This window comes from Thunnus albacares, chromosome 4 (assembly GCF_914725855.1).
Source record: "Thunnus albacares chromosome 4, fThuAlb1.1, whole genome shotgun sequence".
Taxonomy (NCBI): domain Eukaryota; kingdom Metazoa; phylum Chordata; class Actinopteri; order Scombriformes; family Scombridae; genus Thunnus; species Thunnus albacares.
The window spans coordinates 29,530,314-29,547,014 of NC_058109.1; the positions used below are offsets into that span (position 1 = coordinate 29,530,314).

The following is a 16,701-nucleotide window of genomic DNA, read 5'->3' on the forward strand; positions in this document are numbered from 1 at the left end:
AATAGACATTTAGTATAAACATGGAGAGGGAAACTATATCATATGACATTCATTTTCATGGTAGTTTCCATGCTGTGCGTCTTATAATGTGACGCACTGACAACCAAGCAGTCCAGGCAACCCAGGATCCAGGAGAAACACCGCACTCCCAGCGGTTAGGTGCGCTTACATGTCTTTCTAATAACCCGTGAATGCAGCACAGTTAAAGGAGAAAGATGAGGCGGGAACAGAGGAATCACCCCTTTACGCCTTCACTTCCATACTCTAATATTACTATGCAGTCCATTAATTCTCTTTTTACCTTTCCCTTCTGACAAAATGTATCATGTTATTATGTTATTAACTACTTCCGCAGTTCGTCAACGTGTAGCGTATGTTAACATCTATCAATGAACAGGATCTATGGGTGTTTAATGTCTGTAGGCGGAGTCAGGCGGATTTGCATCTTTGGTGTAGCCTCGATTCGTAGTTAGCAACGTTAGCCCTACCTTGTAAATGGAAGTGATGTGTATAGTGACTGGAGTGCCGAGCATCTGAGGAATATTACTCTAAAGGTGTGTGCATGTATTTTGTCGGCCCTGCCTAACAGCAAACATTTGTAGAGTGGTGGTGATACACAGCTCTCAACCCAGAGGAGTAAATGTGTAACGTTATAGTAACCATGAAGGAACGCTACAGCTAACGGAAGCTAACGTTACTACCGTTACCGTTTTTAGTCTCAGTGTTTCTACTCCAGCTCACCTTACTTACGGTCCTTATTTAAGTACTGGCATTGCACTGGTGATATTATGCGGCATGTCGCTAAACTGTGTATTAAGAGATAATCAGCACCATATCAGAGAATGTGAGCACTTTCACCAGTTGAGGTTAGCTTAGCTAGTGTAGCTAACAGTTGCTACATCCCAGTGTTAGCTAATCAACCATGGATAAACGGTAGCTACGTCCTTGTGGCAGCTAGATAACATCTTCAAGACTGGGAAATACTCCTCGTCAGCCAAATTAATTCGCGTTGCAAATACTTTGTAATACTGTGCTAACTATAAGGGAATGTCTGCTCGTGAAGTCATAGCTATCAAGTAACGTTGTAAAACCGACAGTAACATATCGAGCTAGGTAAATTGCACTAGACATATGTCGTGTTTAATCTGTGTGTTAACAACATCCTTTTTCTAGGTTCTGCCATGACAACCTGAACAGCTGCCAACTATTCTCACGGTTCACCTGCCCAGACATCACAGGCCGAGGTCAAGCGGCTAAATCCCCGGACTGTGTGGAAAATACACCGCTTTAAATGGGATGCAAGACTGATTGGAAAGGATATCTTGGTTGCCTCCTGGAAAAACGCGTTGGATTGTTTGTAGTTTAAACTGGTGCATCAATGGACAAGGAACCAGTGCAGAGCCCTGGCAGAGAGCCCGTGGAAGAAGATGTGGGACAAAACACAGAGAAGACCCCTAGTGAGGCAGAAAACACCTCAGAGGCAGCATCAGCACAGGATCAATCGACACCTTCAGACACTATCGATGCAGAGGAAACCCCCAAGTCAGATCCTGTCCCAGAAGAGACAAAGGAGGAGGCTAAGGCCATTGGTGGTGAGCCTCCTGTTGACTGGTTTGAGCCCCTTGAGGAGGATGATGATGTCAATAGCACGGGTAACAATGATCCAGAGGTGGAAAGCCTAGCAGGAGAGAGTGAAAGGAGTGAGAGCGTGGCGGGCAGTGAGAAGGCCTTCAAAAAGATTTATCAGTAGGTTGAATAATGTTGTTTTCTGTCATGTATTAATACTGAAACGCTGTCACAGTTTCTCCAACATGTTGCTTGTCTGCAGAGCCCATATATCTTGTAGCAAAATCTGATAATGCGCAGTATATTATATATTAATATATTGTGAATGTTATTTGTTTTACAACATATCTGTCTTAAAGTGTAAACAGTGATATTCACAGGACCTGCCAGTGATAAATCAGAGGGCGTTTAAATGTCTTGCTGTTTGTTTCAATTGTGGCTGAAAGAATCAGCTTATCTTAAACCTCTAGGCAAATTTGCCTCCCTCTTTTGAAAGAAAATAAATATTTACACAAAATAGCTAACCGTTTCTTGAATGTGTCTTGTTTGTGCTATGTGAAATACTTTTGTATGCATTTCTAACATGTCACAGTAACATTATCTCTTCTTATTTCAGGCTTCACATTCCTCGCCGTAAGCGATCACATCCTGATGAGGGATGGGTGGAGTGGCCTGTACTTGGAGAGGGTTGGAAACGCAAAGAAGTTGTCCGGCGCTCAGGTTCAAGCATTGGCCAGAAGGATGTTTATTACCTGAGGTAAGTCCTCTCCTGTTGAAAAATTATCCCACTGTACAGTTGCTTTTAATTCAGGGGGCAGAACATATTTTATCATATACCTACCTGGTGCTCAACAATCTTCTGAATATTAATGGCTGAGATTTTACTGCTTTTTAACCACTTTCTGCCACTCCTTTACTCTTTTATTCCTCTTGCAACTGCTTCTTGTGCACCTTTTTAGTAATTAGTATTCACACAACAGTGTGTAATCTAGGGCTGTGCAATGTGTCAATCAAAAATCACTATCAAAATAACTGTACATTTTAATATTTTTATAAATTGGTAAAACATTTACAAAATGGTAAAATTTTATCTTCTAATCATGATGAGGACTAAGGGACAATGCAACATTGCATTATACTGTGCTAAAAGATAAAAGATTAAATTCTTTTCTGACATCAGTGAAATTAGGTTGAGTGTGGCTAAATTTTGGTTTGTCATTCAGCTCTTTGTAGTTGTAATTGTTTTTTTTTCTCCTTCACAGTCCACGTGGTGATCGACTGAGAAGCAGAGTAGAGCTGGCGTCAGTGCTGGAGGGAGTTCTTGACTTGTCAACATTTGAATATAAAACAGGGAAGTTCTACAATGGCGAAGCACCACCAACAAGAGTTCGAAACAGAGCGAAGGTATTGGCCTCTTTTATCATGATAAAACATCAGAACTTTAACCATTTAAGGTGTCCTACAATTAGTTACACTCATGTTCTTATCTGTTAGAGAAAGATACGAGAGCGTTCTTCCTCGGAGTCCAGCTGGATGGAGAGAGGAGAAGGGGCGGACACTCCAGACTCCCACCACAGGCTCACTCCAAGCCAGAGCCTCAAAACCATCCACTCCAACCAAACAAGTTTCTCCATGCAGAGTACAATGGGAACTCCAAACCATGGTGCTTGCAATAAGGATGCAGTACACGAAGATAAAATTAAACTTCCCCTTCCCTCATCATCCAGATCGATCCCGCTCCCCTCCATAAATGGAGAAATCGGGTCAGAGGACAGCACTCTGTGAGTCATGAACTTCAGTTCATATGTCAATCAATGAGCTTTTTCACTAAAACTTGTCAATGGTAATTTACAACGCATGAGCATTTCCACTCACTCAGAAGGGTTTTATTTGTGAGTCGCTGATACATGCAGATGGACTGAAAATGATCATGTTTCTCCACAGGATCTGTGCCAGATGTGGTATTTCCTTCACAGGGACATGGTACGACAAGCAAAGAAAGAGGCCCTCCTGTCCCACCTGTTGGGGTACGTGAGTGTGCAGTGTCATGATTCTAAAGAAACAGAAAAAAAATCATGGCATTGATTGAGGGTTGGGTTACAGTTTTCCTAATCCCATGTTGTTTATTTCTTTTTAATTCCAACAGCCTCAAAGACAAAAGAACATCCGATGATTCGTTTTAGAAAGGTAAAACATTGTCTGTCAATAGCTGCATTTTAGCTATGTGAACTAGCCAAAGTTTTAGCATGTTGTCCACGTGGCACTTATCAGTAACACGATATTGCACTGGCCTGAATGTAAGACTGCCCGGAATATAAGATGACCCCCTTTCCAACACCTGTTTTTGGAAAAAAAGACTTTTTGAAAATTTCAACACACTTTAACATCTTGTTGGGACAGGTTCACTGAGATACTGTTGATCCAAGGAGAAGAGAGTCCTCCTCAAAGCTTTTCCTCTTGTGAAAGTGAAATAATACCATAAGAGCAGATTTATGCAGCTTGTCTATCAGTCACACAACCACATTCTCTCCTGTCAGGTTGTTGGAAACGGTCAAAATTATTTTCTCCAGCAGTGAACTTTTTTCAGACTTTTTAAAAATCTTTTTGAGCTCCTCATCATCTGTAAAAGTACATTTATTTCTTCTGCAAGATTGCAACATTGTAACATTGTAACATTGCAACATCGCAACATTAAGGTCACAAAAAACCCATAATACATCACTCTCTGTAGGAGCAGGTTGTTACACTGGTGCACTCTCCATTCAACAAGAATGTTGAATGTTAACATGTATTGTCTAGTCCTTGAATAAAAGAGGCCCCCCAGTTTCTTCAAACGTCATTTCCAGAATAAATTATTGTCTTATGTTCGGGCCAGTACCATAATGAATCCATGGGTTCAGACACAGTGTGTGAATATCCTGTTAATATGATGGAGTTTCATTGTTGAAACTGGCAGAACGTTTGATCACTCTGGGCTGTGTGAAAGCGTTATCATGCTGCAAGGATTGTAGTTTGGAAATTAATTGGGGCTTGGGGCAAAATGCCCCTAAAAAAATGTAAAATTGCCCTTGGAATTGGGATGACAGGGGCTTTTAAATGCCCTTGTAAAATAAACAGTTAAACAAATATTTAATGTTTGCAAAGCGCAGTGTTTCCCGTGTATGCTTTCACCAGCGGTGCAGCGCTGCGGCTAACTGCTCAAATTTGACATTGCACATAATAATCACAACTAACGCAAACCACACGCACACACGCTCTCCATCTCTCTCCTCTGCTCTCTGTCTGTGGTCTGTGACTGTTGGCAGGAGGGTGGGGCTGAGCTCCACACACACACACACACACATACACATACAGGGGCCCTGTACACACCTGGCATTAACATGCATCTTGGGTGATCTGATCACAAGTGAACAGCCCTTAGTACATCATTTCACACCTGGCATTAGAGCATTAGAATGCGTCTCCACATGCATCTTAGTGAGCGCTTGTTATCAGATCTCACTTCCCTGTTCTATATGCAAATAAACACATCATTACCTTTTGCATAAACCAAATGTGTTTGTTGTTCCTTTGCCTACTTGGCTGGAAATTAAAAGAAGTGGTAGTTTGCAAAGACCTTGGCGTGTGGGCAAAATCAGAACTCTTCTGCCCAAATGGAAATCAGACAGCGTGTTACGTTAATAAATTACTCTTGGCTTTTTACTCACAGAGCTTTAATTGCACTTACAGTAACGTAACAAGTGTAGTTGTCTGTCTCTCCTCTGCTCCACTCTGTGTGTGTGTGTGTGAAGCCGGAGGGGCTGAGCCCTGCCCTCGGTGAAACACAGAGAGCAGAGGAGAGAAACTAGCGCCACCATAAATTAGCACAAAACACAGTAGAGACTCTCACACTGAGTTGAAATGAAACAAGTGCACATGAATTAGGTAAATAACACAAACACAAACAGTTTGTGCGCAAATGAGTATGTATGTATGAGTATGGCCCAAGACCACATCGCATACACACTGCTAAAAGAATGTGTCCATATGCGGGCTAGATCACCTCTGAATGTGGTCTGAGGCCCTGTCTACGCCTGGCATGTTGAGTGATCCGATCACAGCTCTGGTGGTCAGCTCTAAATGCAGGTCTGAATGCATCCAAGACGTGTTGAGATCCGATCACTCAGACCACATTCGGAGGTGGTCTGGGCCACATGTGGGCACATTCTTTTAGCAGTGTGAACGCAATGTGTCCTGGGCGACACTGAAGGACCGCCTACTCAACTGACGTCCTCTGTTTTCCGGCAGACTAGGCAGGGGAAGTGCGATGCTGCCTCCCGGTCCATGTACCCTCCATCCAAAGCTCTGTTCAACTTGTTTGATAACAGGATAAACAAATGCATGTGAATTAAAAAAAACAAACAAAATCCACCCCCTGTTTTTTCCTGCTCCCCTAACTAGTTTTCCATCTTCAAATCAGCAATTGGAATAGAAATTAATCCAAAACCAGAAAATAACTTGTTTTTCGCTTCTGTCTAAAAAAATATTTCAGAAGCTAAACATTTAATTCTGTTTCCCCTGGATAGTTTCCTCTGTCCTGTCAAGTTGATAACTACAATAATTAGTTTTGCTGTGCTGCTCGACATAATAGAGCTTCAGGATTCGTCAGGATGGCTGCTTTACTTCAAACAATTGCACTGTATGAACCTGGACTGTGTGTGTAACAGCTGACCTTTTTGTATGTGTAGAAGAACACAGGACTTTAATTAACATTAGATCCTGACTGATCCTGACAGCGTGTCTGGAGATGTAAATAATCAATGAAGTTACGCCGCTGTGCTTCGTGGGTTAATGCGCACAGCGTCTCTCAATGGGGAGACGAGGTCTTGTCAATAAGGAGATAAGGTCTGATGTTATTTAGTCTACATATTAAAAAGATAACTGTTTGTTACAAACGAGTTAACAATAAATAAATATTTTATTTAATTATTGTAGGGATGGTGCGTGCTGTAAACCTTGGTGCTATATTAGAAAAGAAAACTTGTCAATCTATATATATATATATATATCTATATCTATATATCTATATCTATCTATCTATCTCTATCTATATATATATATATATATATATATATCAATTGTCATCTTCACATTTAGTAACTTCTGCTACTGTAATGCAGGCCAGCTTTGTTCTTCTTAAGGTCATCATAACCCTTGTTTGATAACAACAAAGAAACATCTGGACAAAGATACATAATGAGGTGATAAAGATTAGTTCATCTGATGTTTTGCTGTTTCTTATCCAACTGAAAAGGGTGATTTTTTTTTTTTTTTTTCTTGTTTATGTCTACTGTAGTGGATTCCTTGTGGGCAGTGTGTTGGATGCCATAATACAGTTAATTGTGGACAATGTGCCAACTGCAAGCATGGACTGCAGAGCCCTGAGACCCGAAAACGAATATGCCGGAAACGCAGGTGTATATGTCCTATTCGCAAGGTAAGCTACAACACTTGTTTATTTTGTTGTTTATTGTTAAATAGAAAAATGTCTTCTAAATTTCTCTTTTGGTTCTGTTTGTTACATTAGGGCCCTGGAAGTGGAGGCTTCCTGCACCAGAGACCTCATAATGACATTCCTGAAACATTTGATGACAGCATGAGTTTCCAGGTGATGAAAACATGTGTAATCAAAGTACGTTTTTTTAAGATGCTTGCTGGGGGGGTCAAAATCTCCATGTACTGATTTCAAAGGCTTCTGTAGATTTTCATTGGTTCTTGTTGAACTTCATGTGTAAAACTGGCTATAATGTGGCAAATTTAAAGTAAAGTTCCACTGCTTAGTTGTTAAGTCAATGGTGATTGCTGGCTGTGATTATAGATGCACAAATCTTTCAAATACACCCACTATAGGCCAAGAATATTCTGTTTTTCTGAAGGTTTACAGTCAGGTTCAGACTTGGTCTCAGTTATACCGAATTGTAGACTTTCAACAATGTATCACACAGTTTGTAATTGCAATGTGGACACAAATCATGAATTATGGCTTTGACATGAAATGATTCATGTGATTGATTCACTGAGTTCTAATAAGTAATTTATTTTGCAGAGTGAAATTACGGACTCACAGGTAATAGTCATCATCAAATAATTTACCAAATTAAAAAAAATCTTTTTTTTTCTCTAAAGAATGTTTTAAATGTTTCCATTGTCACATTATGTTTTTTCACTCCCACAGCACCCGAGTCTCAAAAGCAGTGACACTGAGAACTTCTCAGTTAACGTGGACGTAGATGACGACGAAGACATGTCAACCGATGACGATGATGATGTGAGTGTTTTTCTTCTTCCATAGAGACCGGGTGACATAAAGCAATCCAGAGCAGTCCTTCACAGCTGTTGTCCACTTGAGCTCATGTCAGTTACTGTGCACTAAGAATGCACGATAATATCGGCATGTCATCAGTATCGGCCGATAAAGGCTTAAAAATGAAATATTGGCCCGAAATGAACATTTCTTACCGATATGACAGGTTGATTGGTCGCCTTCTCTCTCACCACCTGGCTGTGCTTCCCTCCGTGAACTGTTTCATCCTGACGGTCCCGGTGCTTCCTCCGCAGGCTCCACTCCCAGCTAGCCCGGCTCTCCGTGGATCCAACCGGAGCACTGAGCCCCAGTTCATTATTCAGGTTAAAATAGGAAGAAGCAGCAGGTCTGTCGGGCAGCTGAGTGAAGAAGAGCTTACAGACGAAGCACCGGGACTGTCAAGGTGAAACAGTCTGTGAATGAGCTGCTGTGTTCGGCTGCATAGATAGGAAACACCTCGGCTGACAAGATGCACCACTCTGTTTGAAAAAAAACTCCTTTTCCTTCTTCTAAGTTTATAACGGCGGTTGGCAACCAGCGTATTAGGTGTATTCACCTTCTGCTCCAAAGTGTGGGCCAGAGATTAAATCCTACACATTAATCCTGTCTGTCTAATAACCTCAAAGAAAACTCTACTGCTCAACCCACTTGGCAGGTTCATTAAAGTTTTAATGCTGAGCTCCTGAACTCCAGTCTTCCTAAGTTCTTCCATCATATATTCTTGATCATACTTAGTAAAATCTATGACTGCGTGTGTAATAGTCTGCTCAGCCAGGTGGAAAAAAATATGTGTATATTTCAGCATCAGCAATCAGCCAAAATGAGTTCGAAAATATCAGTGTGTCGGATATTGGCAAAAAATCCAATATCATGCATCCCCACTGTGCACTCCTGTGGTATCAAGTTTTCACAGTGGGAAAAGCAGAAACAAAATGTCTGTAACCAAATAGAGCTGCAAAGATTAGGCAATTAATCAGTCAGTTAATCGACAGAAAATTAATTGGCAGCTATTTTGATAATCAAATAATCATTTTATTTACTTTGAAAGCAATAATGCCAGATATTTTCTAGTTGTGGCTTCTCAAATGTTAGGATCCTCCTCAAATGTGAAGCTTTTCTGTGTCATACATGATAGTAAAATGAATATGTTTGATTTGATTTGATTTATTGATTGGGACAGTGTGCAGTTTTAAATATTAAAGATGCACTGCACCAGAGTTAGCTCAAAGCTAATTTGCATCCGTAGTCCCCCACAATCAAAACATCCAACAGCACAACAACAAACAGTACAAAGCAAAAAAAAAACCCAAAACAAACAAAAAAACCAAAACAAAACAAACAAAAAACCCCACAAAGAACACACTATACAAAATACAAAGCTACACACAACAGCACATCACATACACCCACAATGTTAATTAGAAATGAATAATGTAAACTAACTCACTTTTGATTCTGGACTGTTGATCAGACAAAATTTTTCTAAGAAAGCCTTTTTTTTCTCAAAACAACAGATAAAACGATTATTTGAGAAAATTATCAGCAGATTAATCGATTAAAAAAAATAAATGTTAGTTGCAGCCCTAAAACCAAATCTGCTCTATGATTGTATGCCCAGTTTGGTCATAGTTTTGCTAAGGTATGGCTGGATACAGTTTCTAGTTGGAACAATGTTGGCCACTCACAGCAGAGGCAGAGTTTTCTCTGGCAAGGTCTATAAAAGGACACCTTTTAGGAAAGGGTGCAGGACAAGTAGTGCATATAATATGGTGTCATGTGGTTATCAAGTCTCTTGAGAGATTATATGTTTTTCTACATGGTTGTGTGTGGTTTGTCAAAAGAGATTTCTTGTTCATCATCTGTTATCCACATAAATGTTTCCACTAGCAGTATTTAAGTAGTTGCATAGCTCCATCTTTCTTTTATAATTGTAATTTGATTCATTTTTTTTCAGGCTTATTTAAAAAGGTTTAGAGTTCATATATATGCCCTTTTCCTCTAATTAATAGTTGACAAAATGGTCTAATTATTGCTGATTTGTTCACTTAATTGTCACATTATGTCTTCATGTTTTTGCTAAATTCTCCTCTTCTTTGTTTTCAGTGGCATAAGAAGCGGAAGCGGCGTTCCTGTGGGGAATGCAAAGCCTGTCTCTGCAGGAAAGACTGCGGCACGTGTGATTTCTGTATAGACAAACCCAAGTTCGGAGGTAGCAACAAAAAGAGACAGAAGTGTCGTCTACGTCAGTGTCAGAGACAGGCAATGGTGGGACACTGCTGGGCCAAATTTTTAATCTATTTGCTGTATCTTGTGGTACTGATGTAATAGCGTCTGTTTGAAATGTGTCAATGCTTGTATTCGGCAGAGACACTTGCTACCCTTCCAGATGGGACAAGGTGACTATGGGGCAGATAATCCACTATTGCCAGGCAGGCCAAGGCCTCACTACACATACAGTCGAAAGTCAGGTTTAAAGAAAAACAAAGGAGCACAACTTGGCATGGACTTCACTGACAATGAAGATGATGACATTAACTTACAAGTGAGTTGCCAGTGCCTTTTGAGTTTAACAAAAAATATGTTTTTAACATCACAGTTGATAATTCTGAAACTTGATTTGTTCTTTTCTTCTTACTTTGCTTATATTTTGTCGTTGCAGATGAATTGGAGCTCCGAACCTGCCGGCGGTAGTAAACTCGCTTATGAGATGAACTTGAGAAACCACCAATCATCTATGCAGGTGTGAAAATAGATTCTTATCTACATGTTCTTGTTCGCCTCAAAACTCATCTCACCAAACTGAACGTCAACTGAACGCTGTGTTTCAACAGTTAAATCATTCAGATTTTGGAGTGCGAAATGGGCTGCCTGACAGAGTCCCTCACATCGGCAACCATAACAACTCCCATCTAGTAAGTTTACGTTCTTCCTGCTTTTCATTTTAGGGATGTTGCAAATTTGCACACGTTGTTTCTGGTGGTTGTCAATCTGTGCTTTGAAAACCAGGATGGAAAGCAACACTCCTCCTGACTTGTTTTTTTTTTTTTTCTTTGACATTAAGCCATGTCACATGAGCCTTTTGCTTGTCTGTTTCCTTATATATCTGTTGTCATGCTGTTATTTGGCCTTTGGCTCTGGCTGTCCTCAGTGAATCCAGGCCTGGATCCAACTCTGTTTGACCAGGTTGACCAGTGTATAGTCTCACACCTGCACCTCCAAGCATTTAATTCGAGGTCGATTACTGAGTTTGTTACGGGTGTGCACGCATGTGATGAGTTGTCAATTTTCTGCTGCTTCTCACCCTATTCTCAAGTAGGAGTAACCCCCCCCCCCCTACTCTTGACTGTCTTGGGGGTGAAGTTAATTTGATCTCCTTATAAAGGAAGCATATCGCTGCCAAGCTGTTTGTGCTCTCTACTTGTCACTCGTCTGTTCTTGGCTGTCCTTCAGTTTGCTCATGTGGTCACTTGAACAGATGAAAATATCTGGACACATCATCAACGCTTTAGCATTCAGTCAGTGTAGTAGGCAGAAGGGCAAATTTTGCACCAGCTTGTTACAATTACACAGCTGCAGTGTCTTACTGGATTACAGTGGAGTGCTGCAGCACAGTTACTACTGTTTAGGTCATTGTGCAAGTACAGACTGTCAGTGAATGAGGCCTCATAATGTCACTTATGTTGCAACTACTAATGGTGCACAAATTTAGCTTCAGTCATACTTGTGTCATGTTCAATGTCTTGAATGCTGTGTTGGATGATACGGGACAGAGTGAACTCAGCAGCCACACATTTCTCCGTTCTCTGTTTCTCTGTTTAGTGTCTTCGGGTCAGGTTAACCCATTGTTGCTATTTTTTTCCAGCACTTGGGGAAATAACAGATGTGACTTTTTCTTGGTCTTGAGAAGCTGCAGCATTTATTAACTGAAACGCTGTAGTCTGTACTGTACATTTACTGCCAGATTGACAACTTACTGCTACTTACTACTCCTTTTTCCTCTGCTCCACTCACATTCACCATCACTTTTCTGCTGCTCGCTCTCTCACTCAACCACTCAATCGCCATGCAGACACATTACGCAATTCCCTATTTCTTAAAAAGAGTTACTTCCAACGGTTTCCTAGGCAACGACACAGAGGTTAACTCATGTTTTGGTACAGCGCTGCACAGACAAAAGCTATTAATTTCCGAATGAATGGATATTTGGCGTTATTTTTGCCATTAAAATTTTTAGGGGGGCCTGGCGGGGGTTCTTGTACTATCATAGGAGAAACGATGATTCAATTTCGTTTTTTTTTTATTTATTTTTTTTCAGATTGGATAATTTTGATTGCATATGAGTTACAGATTGACATTTGACTGACAGTAGTTGCAGTTAATAGTTAAGCTCATGAGTTCAACTTTGTCAATCCAGGACCAGCTAAGCAGATGGGATGGAGACAAATCATTTGTAGGCAGAGATGGTCAAAGGCATGTTGAAGACGAAGAGGAAGATGAAGAAGAGTTGCCTATGGTGAGTAGGGATGGGTACCAAGAACCGTTACTAAATTAGTACTGGTTCCTGACTGGTCAGTACTGAAATATTGATAAGCTCCTGGACAAACAGTGCTGATGAAGCTGCTGGCGTCAGGTGATTACGTTTGACGTTGCGTGACTGCGCCGTGTAAAGGGGGTCACACCAGCAATCTCACGAAACACAAATACAACATTCTATAAAATTGAAGCAGCACAGCATGTTTGATTGTTTTAGCAAAGTGGCTGCTGTACCTACGTCCTCAGTGGTGCAGCCTCCCAGCTAAGATACTGAAACTAAAAATCCAACTGTCTTGACCTCGTCAAGTCAAGGTAACACTCTTTATCGTTATAAAAATAAGTCTGTAGTTATTAACTCAGCATGTTTTACACAACCACCGCTTGCTGGTTAGGCTAATAGTGAATTGTTAAGAACAAGCTAAAACCAAAGCTCTCTGTATGTAGCCTAACTGTTCAGCTTAGTTTTTAACGCATCTTAAAACTAGTCAAATTCTTGTAAACCTAGCTACTGGCTGAGACGACAGCCCCCCCCCCCTCTTCAAACCAGCCCCCATGTATTCTTTTTAAAATAATATGTTTTATATTATTTATAAAAAATTATTAGTTTTTAAAATAATGTATTTTAAAAAAGCAATTTTTGCGTAATGAAAAAGAACCGATAAAAGTATCGATAAAGAACCAGACAGATAAGGAGTATTGATAAGTAGTAGTAGTAGTAGTAATGATAAAATCCTCAGGATATCCATCCCTAATGATGAGTGTGTAGTGTCTTCATTCACAAAATGTATTTATATTAATTGTCTGGATAACCACACACAATGCTAAACTTGTGTGTTTATTTTTTATCTCTGCAGATTACGCAGATCTTCAGTTTAGCTGATAATCCAGCCGGGACTGGTGCGGACATTGAAAACCACCTAATGAAACTGCTTAAGTCTTTACGTTCCTCTGTACTGCCAATCCTATGGTATGCCATAATGGTGGAGGGCCCGCAGCTGCAGCTTATCCAGTGTGCTAAACAGTCCAACATGGCCGACACCATAGTGTTGATCGACCCCGGCTTCTGCTATCAGGTCACCGTCCAAAAGCAGCCGCTGCTCCCCACCCACCCGCTGTACGACGACTACCCGGCACGCTTGACCTCGGTGACTGAAGTGGTGAATCTGCTTTTGGGTCTGGAGAAGTACGTGGTGTGCCAAGGCCTGCCCCCCAAAGAGCCGTTATCTAATAAAGACCCAATCACACTAGAGCGGGCGTCAACATGTGATTTCTTGGTTAAGAAAAACGTGAGTATCTGTTTTAACTGCAGAATGCTGCGAGGATGAGAACTTTTAACTTCTGCAGAAACAGAACAAAAATCTACGACCATATTGGAGACCACCAGTCCTATGGTACAACTCTGTGCCATTTAGTTCATTTTGGTTTCTGATTTTCTTTTGGTGATAACATAAGACACTTTACAGATTTACCTCTGGACTGTATTAGTATGATTTGTTTATCTGAAGAATCACCAAAGGCATTCCAGGAGCTGTGACATTATAATCCAGGTGCGTTTCTTTCTCAGATGTCTTCTGTTTTTTTGTTGTTTTTTTTTCTTGTGTCATGACTGTTATATCAGAGTTTGGACAGTGTGACGGGTAGAGGTCAAATCTGTTATCATGCTGTGTGGTTAATGTGCTGTCGGTTGATCCACACTCTTACTTGAGGAATCGATAACCCTCCCCAAATTGGATCTTTCAGCCCAAAAATAACATTATTAGCAATGAACCTGCTTATCCTTTAATCCCATGTTAACAATGTTATCATGCATCCGTATTCTGTATAAGATAACGAGCTGGCCAGCATGTTTTTGTTGAAGTTCATTTGCATCTTGTCCCCCTTTTCCATTTTATAGAAAATTATTGATTTTATTGATTCATCAAAGGTTTTGATATTTATCTGTGCATTACTGGCTCCGACTTAATGTTTAAAGTTCTAAATGATTGTGTTTTCCAGTATATGCAAAAAGAATTGAAAAAGGAGACTTTGAAATGTACTTTTTTGATATTAGACTCTGATTTCATTACATGGATTTACCTCCACTTTAGATTTTTTTCAATTTAAAAAAAAAAAAAAAAAAATGCTTTTCAATATTGAATCTCACTTCATGTGAAAACTGATAAGGTAAAGATAAATATCTACAAATTGACCAAATTAAGTACAACTGTAAAACACAATAAGTGACTGCCCAAATATTCACCCCATTTATTATGATGCACCTAAATTATTAGTAAATGACACTGTATGTTGAATAGAGATCACCCGTTAACATGTGTACAACAGAGTTAGTGAATAGTACCAACTGAGACGGATACAAGAACACTGAACATCATACGGAGCATGAAGGTCAATCATGATGATCTATGGCTCCATGGTGAGTTATGAGACGGTATTCAGAAAACAACTGTTGCTTCAACAGTTGCAGCTTTATGTCAGTGAGGCAAATCCACTGTTAAAAAAAACTGTAGACGTCTGAGGAAGTGATCGCCAGAAGACGTGGGCGACTAAAACAAAGTGTAAGAATGTAAGTGTTAGTAAGCTCTGTGGTCTGAAGGGAACAAAATTGAGGTTTTTAACCATTATGCTAAAAGCTATGTTTGGTGTAAGACAAACACTACACATAAGCAGAAAGTCACTATACTCAGCATGAAAGTTTATTTTCCAGACAACAACCCCAAACATAAAGTCAAAGCTACAACAACAATGTTGTCTTGCAGTGTACCAGTCAGTCCAAACCGCAGGGCTCTGAAACTCTGACAATACGACAAAACAAAACAGTATAATGTGAAAAGGTTGGGTTCATTTTTACAACCGTTGTGATTAATGTTGTAAATCTGTTGTGCCATTTGAAATCATGAGATTCATTGAACGTTAATCTTGCTAGGACGTTATTTTAGTCTTTAGTATTTTTGTCTTTTCCACATTCATCAAAATTTTTGGGCTGATGCAGACAGGACATGAGCTGGTTTAGATCGGCAGATTGAACATGTGCTGACATTTTACCACGCAGAAACCAGAATACCTTTAGTATGAATGTTTTTTTTTTTTTTTTTTTTTTAGTGATATCCTCAAATAAAACTGGTTTTGTAGCCAAAAGTCATTTTACAGATGACACTATTTATTAAGCTGGTAAAAGTGTGTGAAACCTTCTTAAAACATGTCCCTCCGTTTATCTTCTAGACTAGCATTATTCTCAGTATTTAATGTATTTTAAATCTTTTGATGGATTTTTAAAATTGAACTATGTAAATTTAAAAATAAACTTTTTTGGCCCGTCCCTTCTCCATTGCAATCCTGTGATTTTAACAATGTGAAAGTTTATGTATCCTTAGCATAAATGATTTATTTTTATTATCATGGTTTCCTCAAGTAACTGTGCACATTTTGAAATGTTTGGGGGCAGTTAATTTTTCTTTTAGAACCTGCTGTTATTTAGTCTTTGAATTCAAACATATTTACAGAATTGACATGAAAGGTTTTCCATATTTCCTGTCTGTCTTTTTGAAGGCAGTGTGAAAATAAACTTTTCTTGCTGACTCCTTTATAATATTTGTCAAATACGTCTGATGGACTTAATACATCTCAAAGACTCCTGAGAAGAATGTATGCTTTTATATTCCCTGGTGGGCCAAACATATTAGCATATAGCTGCTACTTCATGGGTTTATCCAGCTATTTCATCCTTTGTTAGGGTGACTAACAAAGAGATGATGAGGCAACAGTACACTGAGTCAGATAATGTTTCAGTCACTGTCAGAGTGAACTAGGTGTTGGATGAATTATAGGTTTTATTATTATGCATTATTTCAATGGGAAACACAATTATGTCTTAATTTGAACCTGATGTGATATGGTCTGTGTTTTTAACGTCAAACATCTCTGATGATGATTCTTACTGCATTTAACAGTATAGCTTGTAATGTAGAATAATACGTTTCCTTCTTAAAAAGAAAACAAATGTCCACTTCAACCTATAACACGTTCAACATAGAGTTGAGCGCTATTAAGACTGTTGTGATTTATTTTATCTAAGTGTTGGCATGCTATACCTGGTTTCATATGTTCAACTACTGTAAGTGTGTATATTGTATATTAGCATGGCTGACAGAAAGAGTTGTATTTTTATAGCTAACAAGTACTGTTTAAAATGGATTTTTTTTAAATATTTGATTTAATAAATGTATTCATATATCTGCTGCAGATTTGTGACAGTTCAAACA

The 16,701-nt window shown here is 39.5% G+C and overlaps 1 protein-coding gene across 4 annotated transcripts; it reads left to right on the forward strand.

Annotated features, from left to right (window-relative positions):
- The first annotated feature begins 251 nt into the window (after positions 1 to 251).
- mbd1b (methyl-CpG binding domain protein 1b) lies at positions 252 to 16,028 on the forward strand. Of its 4 annotated transcripts, none has more exons than XM_044348751.1 (17): positions 252 to 554; positions 1,174 to 1,746; positions 2,183 to 2,323; positions 2,829 to 2,970; positions 3,061 to 3,347; positions 3,511 to 3,593; positions 3,713 to 3,753; positions 6,902 to 7,042; positions 7,133 to 7,237; positions 7,652 to 7,672; positions 7,781 to 7,873; positions 10,013 to 10,174; positions 10,296 to 10,451; positions 10,569 to 10,649; positions 10,741 to 10,821; positions 12,324 to 12,422; positions 13,297 to 16,028. In XM_044348751.1, exons 2-17 carry the CDS (start codon positions 1,379 to 1,381, stop codon positions 13,765 to 13,767), a joined length of 2,472 nt encoding a protein of 823 aa, XP_044204686.1. In that variant the 5' UTR covers positions 252 to 554; positions 1,174 to 1,378; the 3' UTR covers positions 13,768 to 16,028. The 4 variants fall into 4 exon arrangements, with proteins under 4 accessions (XP_044204686.1, XP_044204684.1, XP_044204687.1 ...); XM_044348749.1 differs by having other exon boundaries at positions 254 to 554; positions 10,275 to 10,451; XM_044348752.1 differs by having other exon boundaries at positions 255 to 554; positions 7,133 to 7,213; positions 10,275 to 10,451.
- Positions 16,029 to 16,701: the final 673 nt, after the last annotated feature.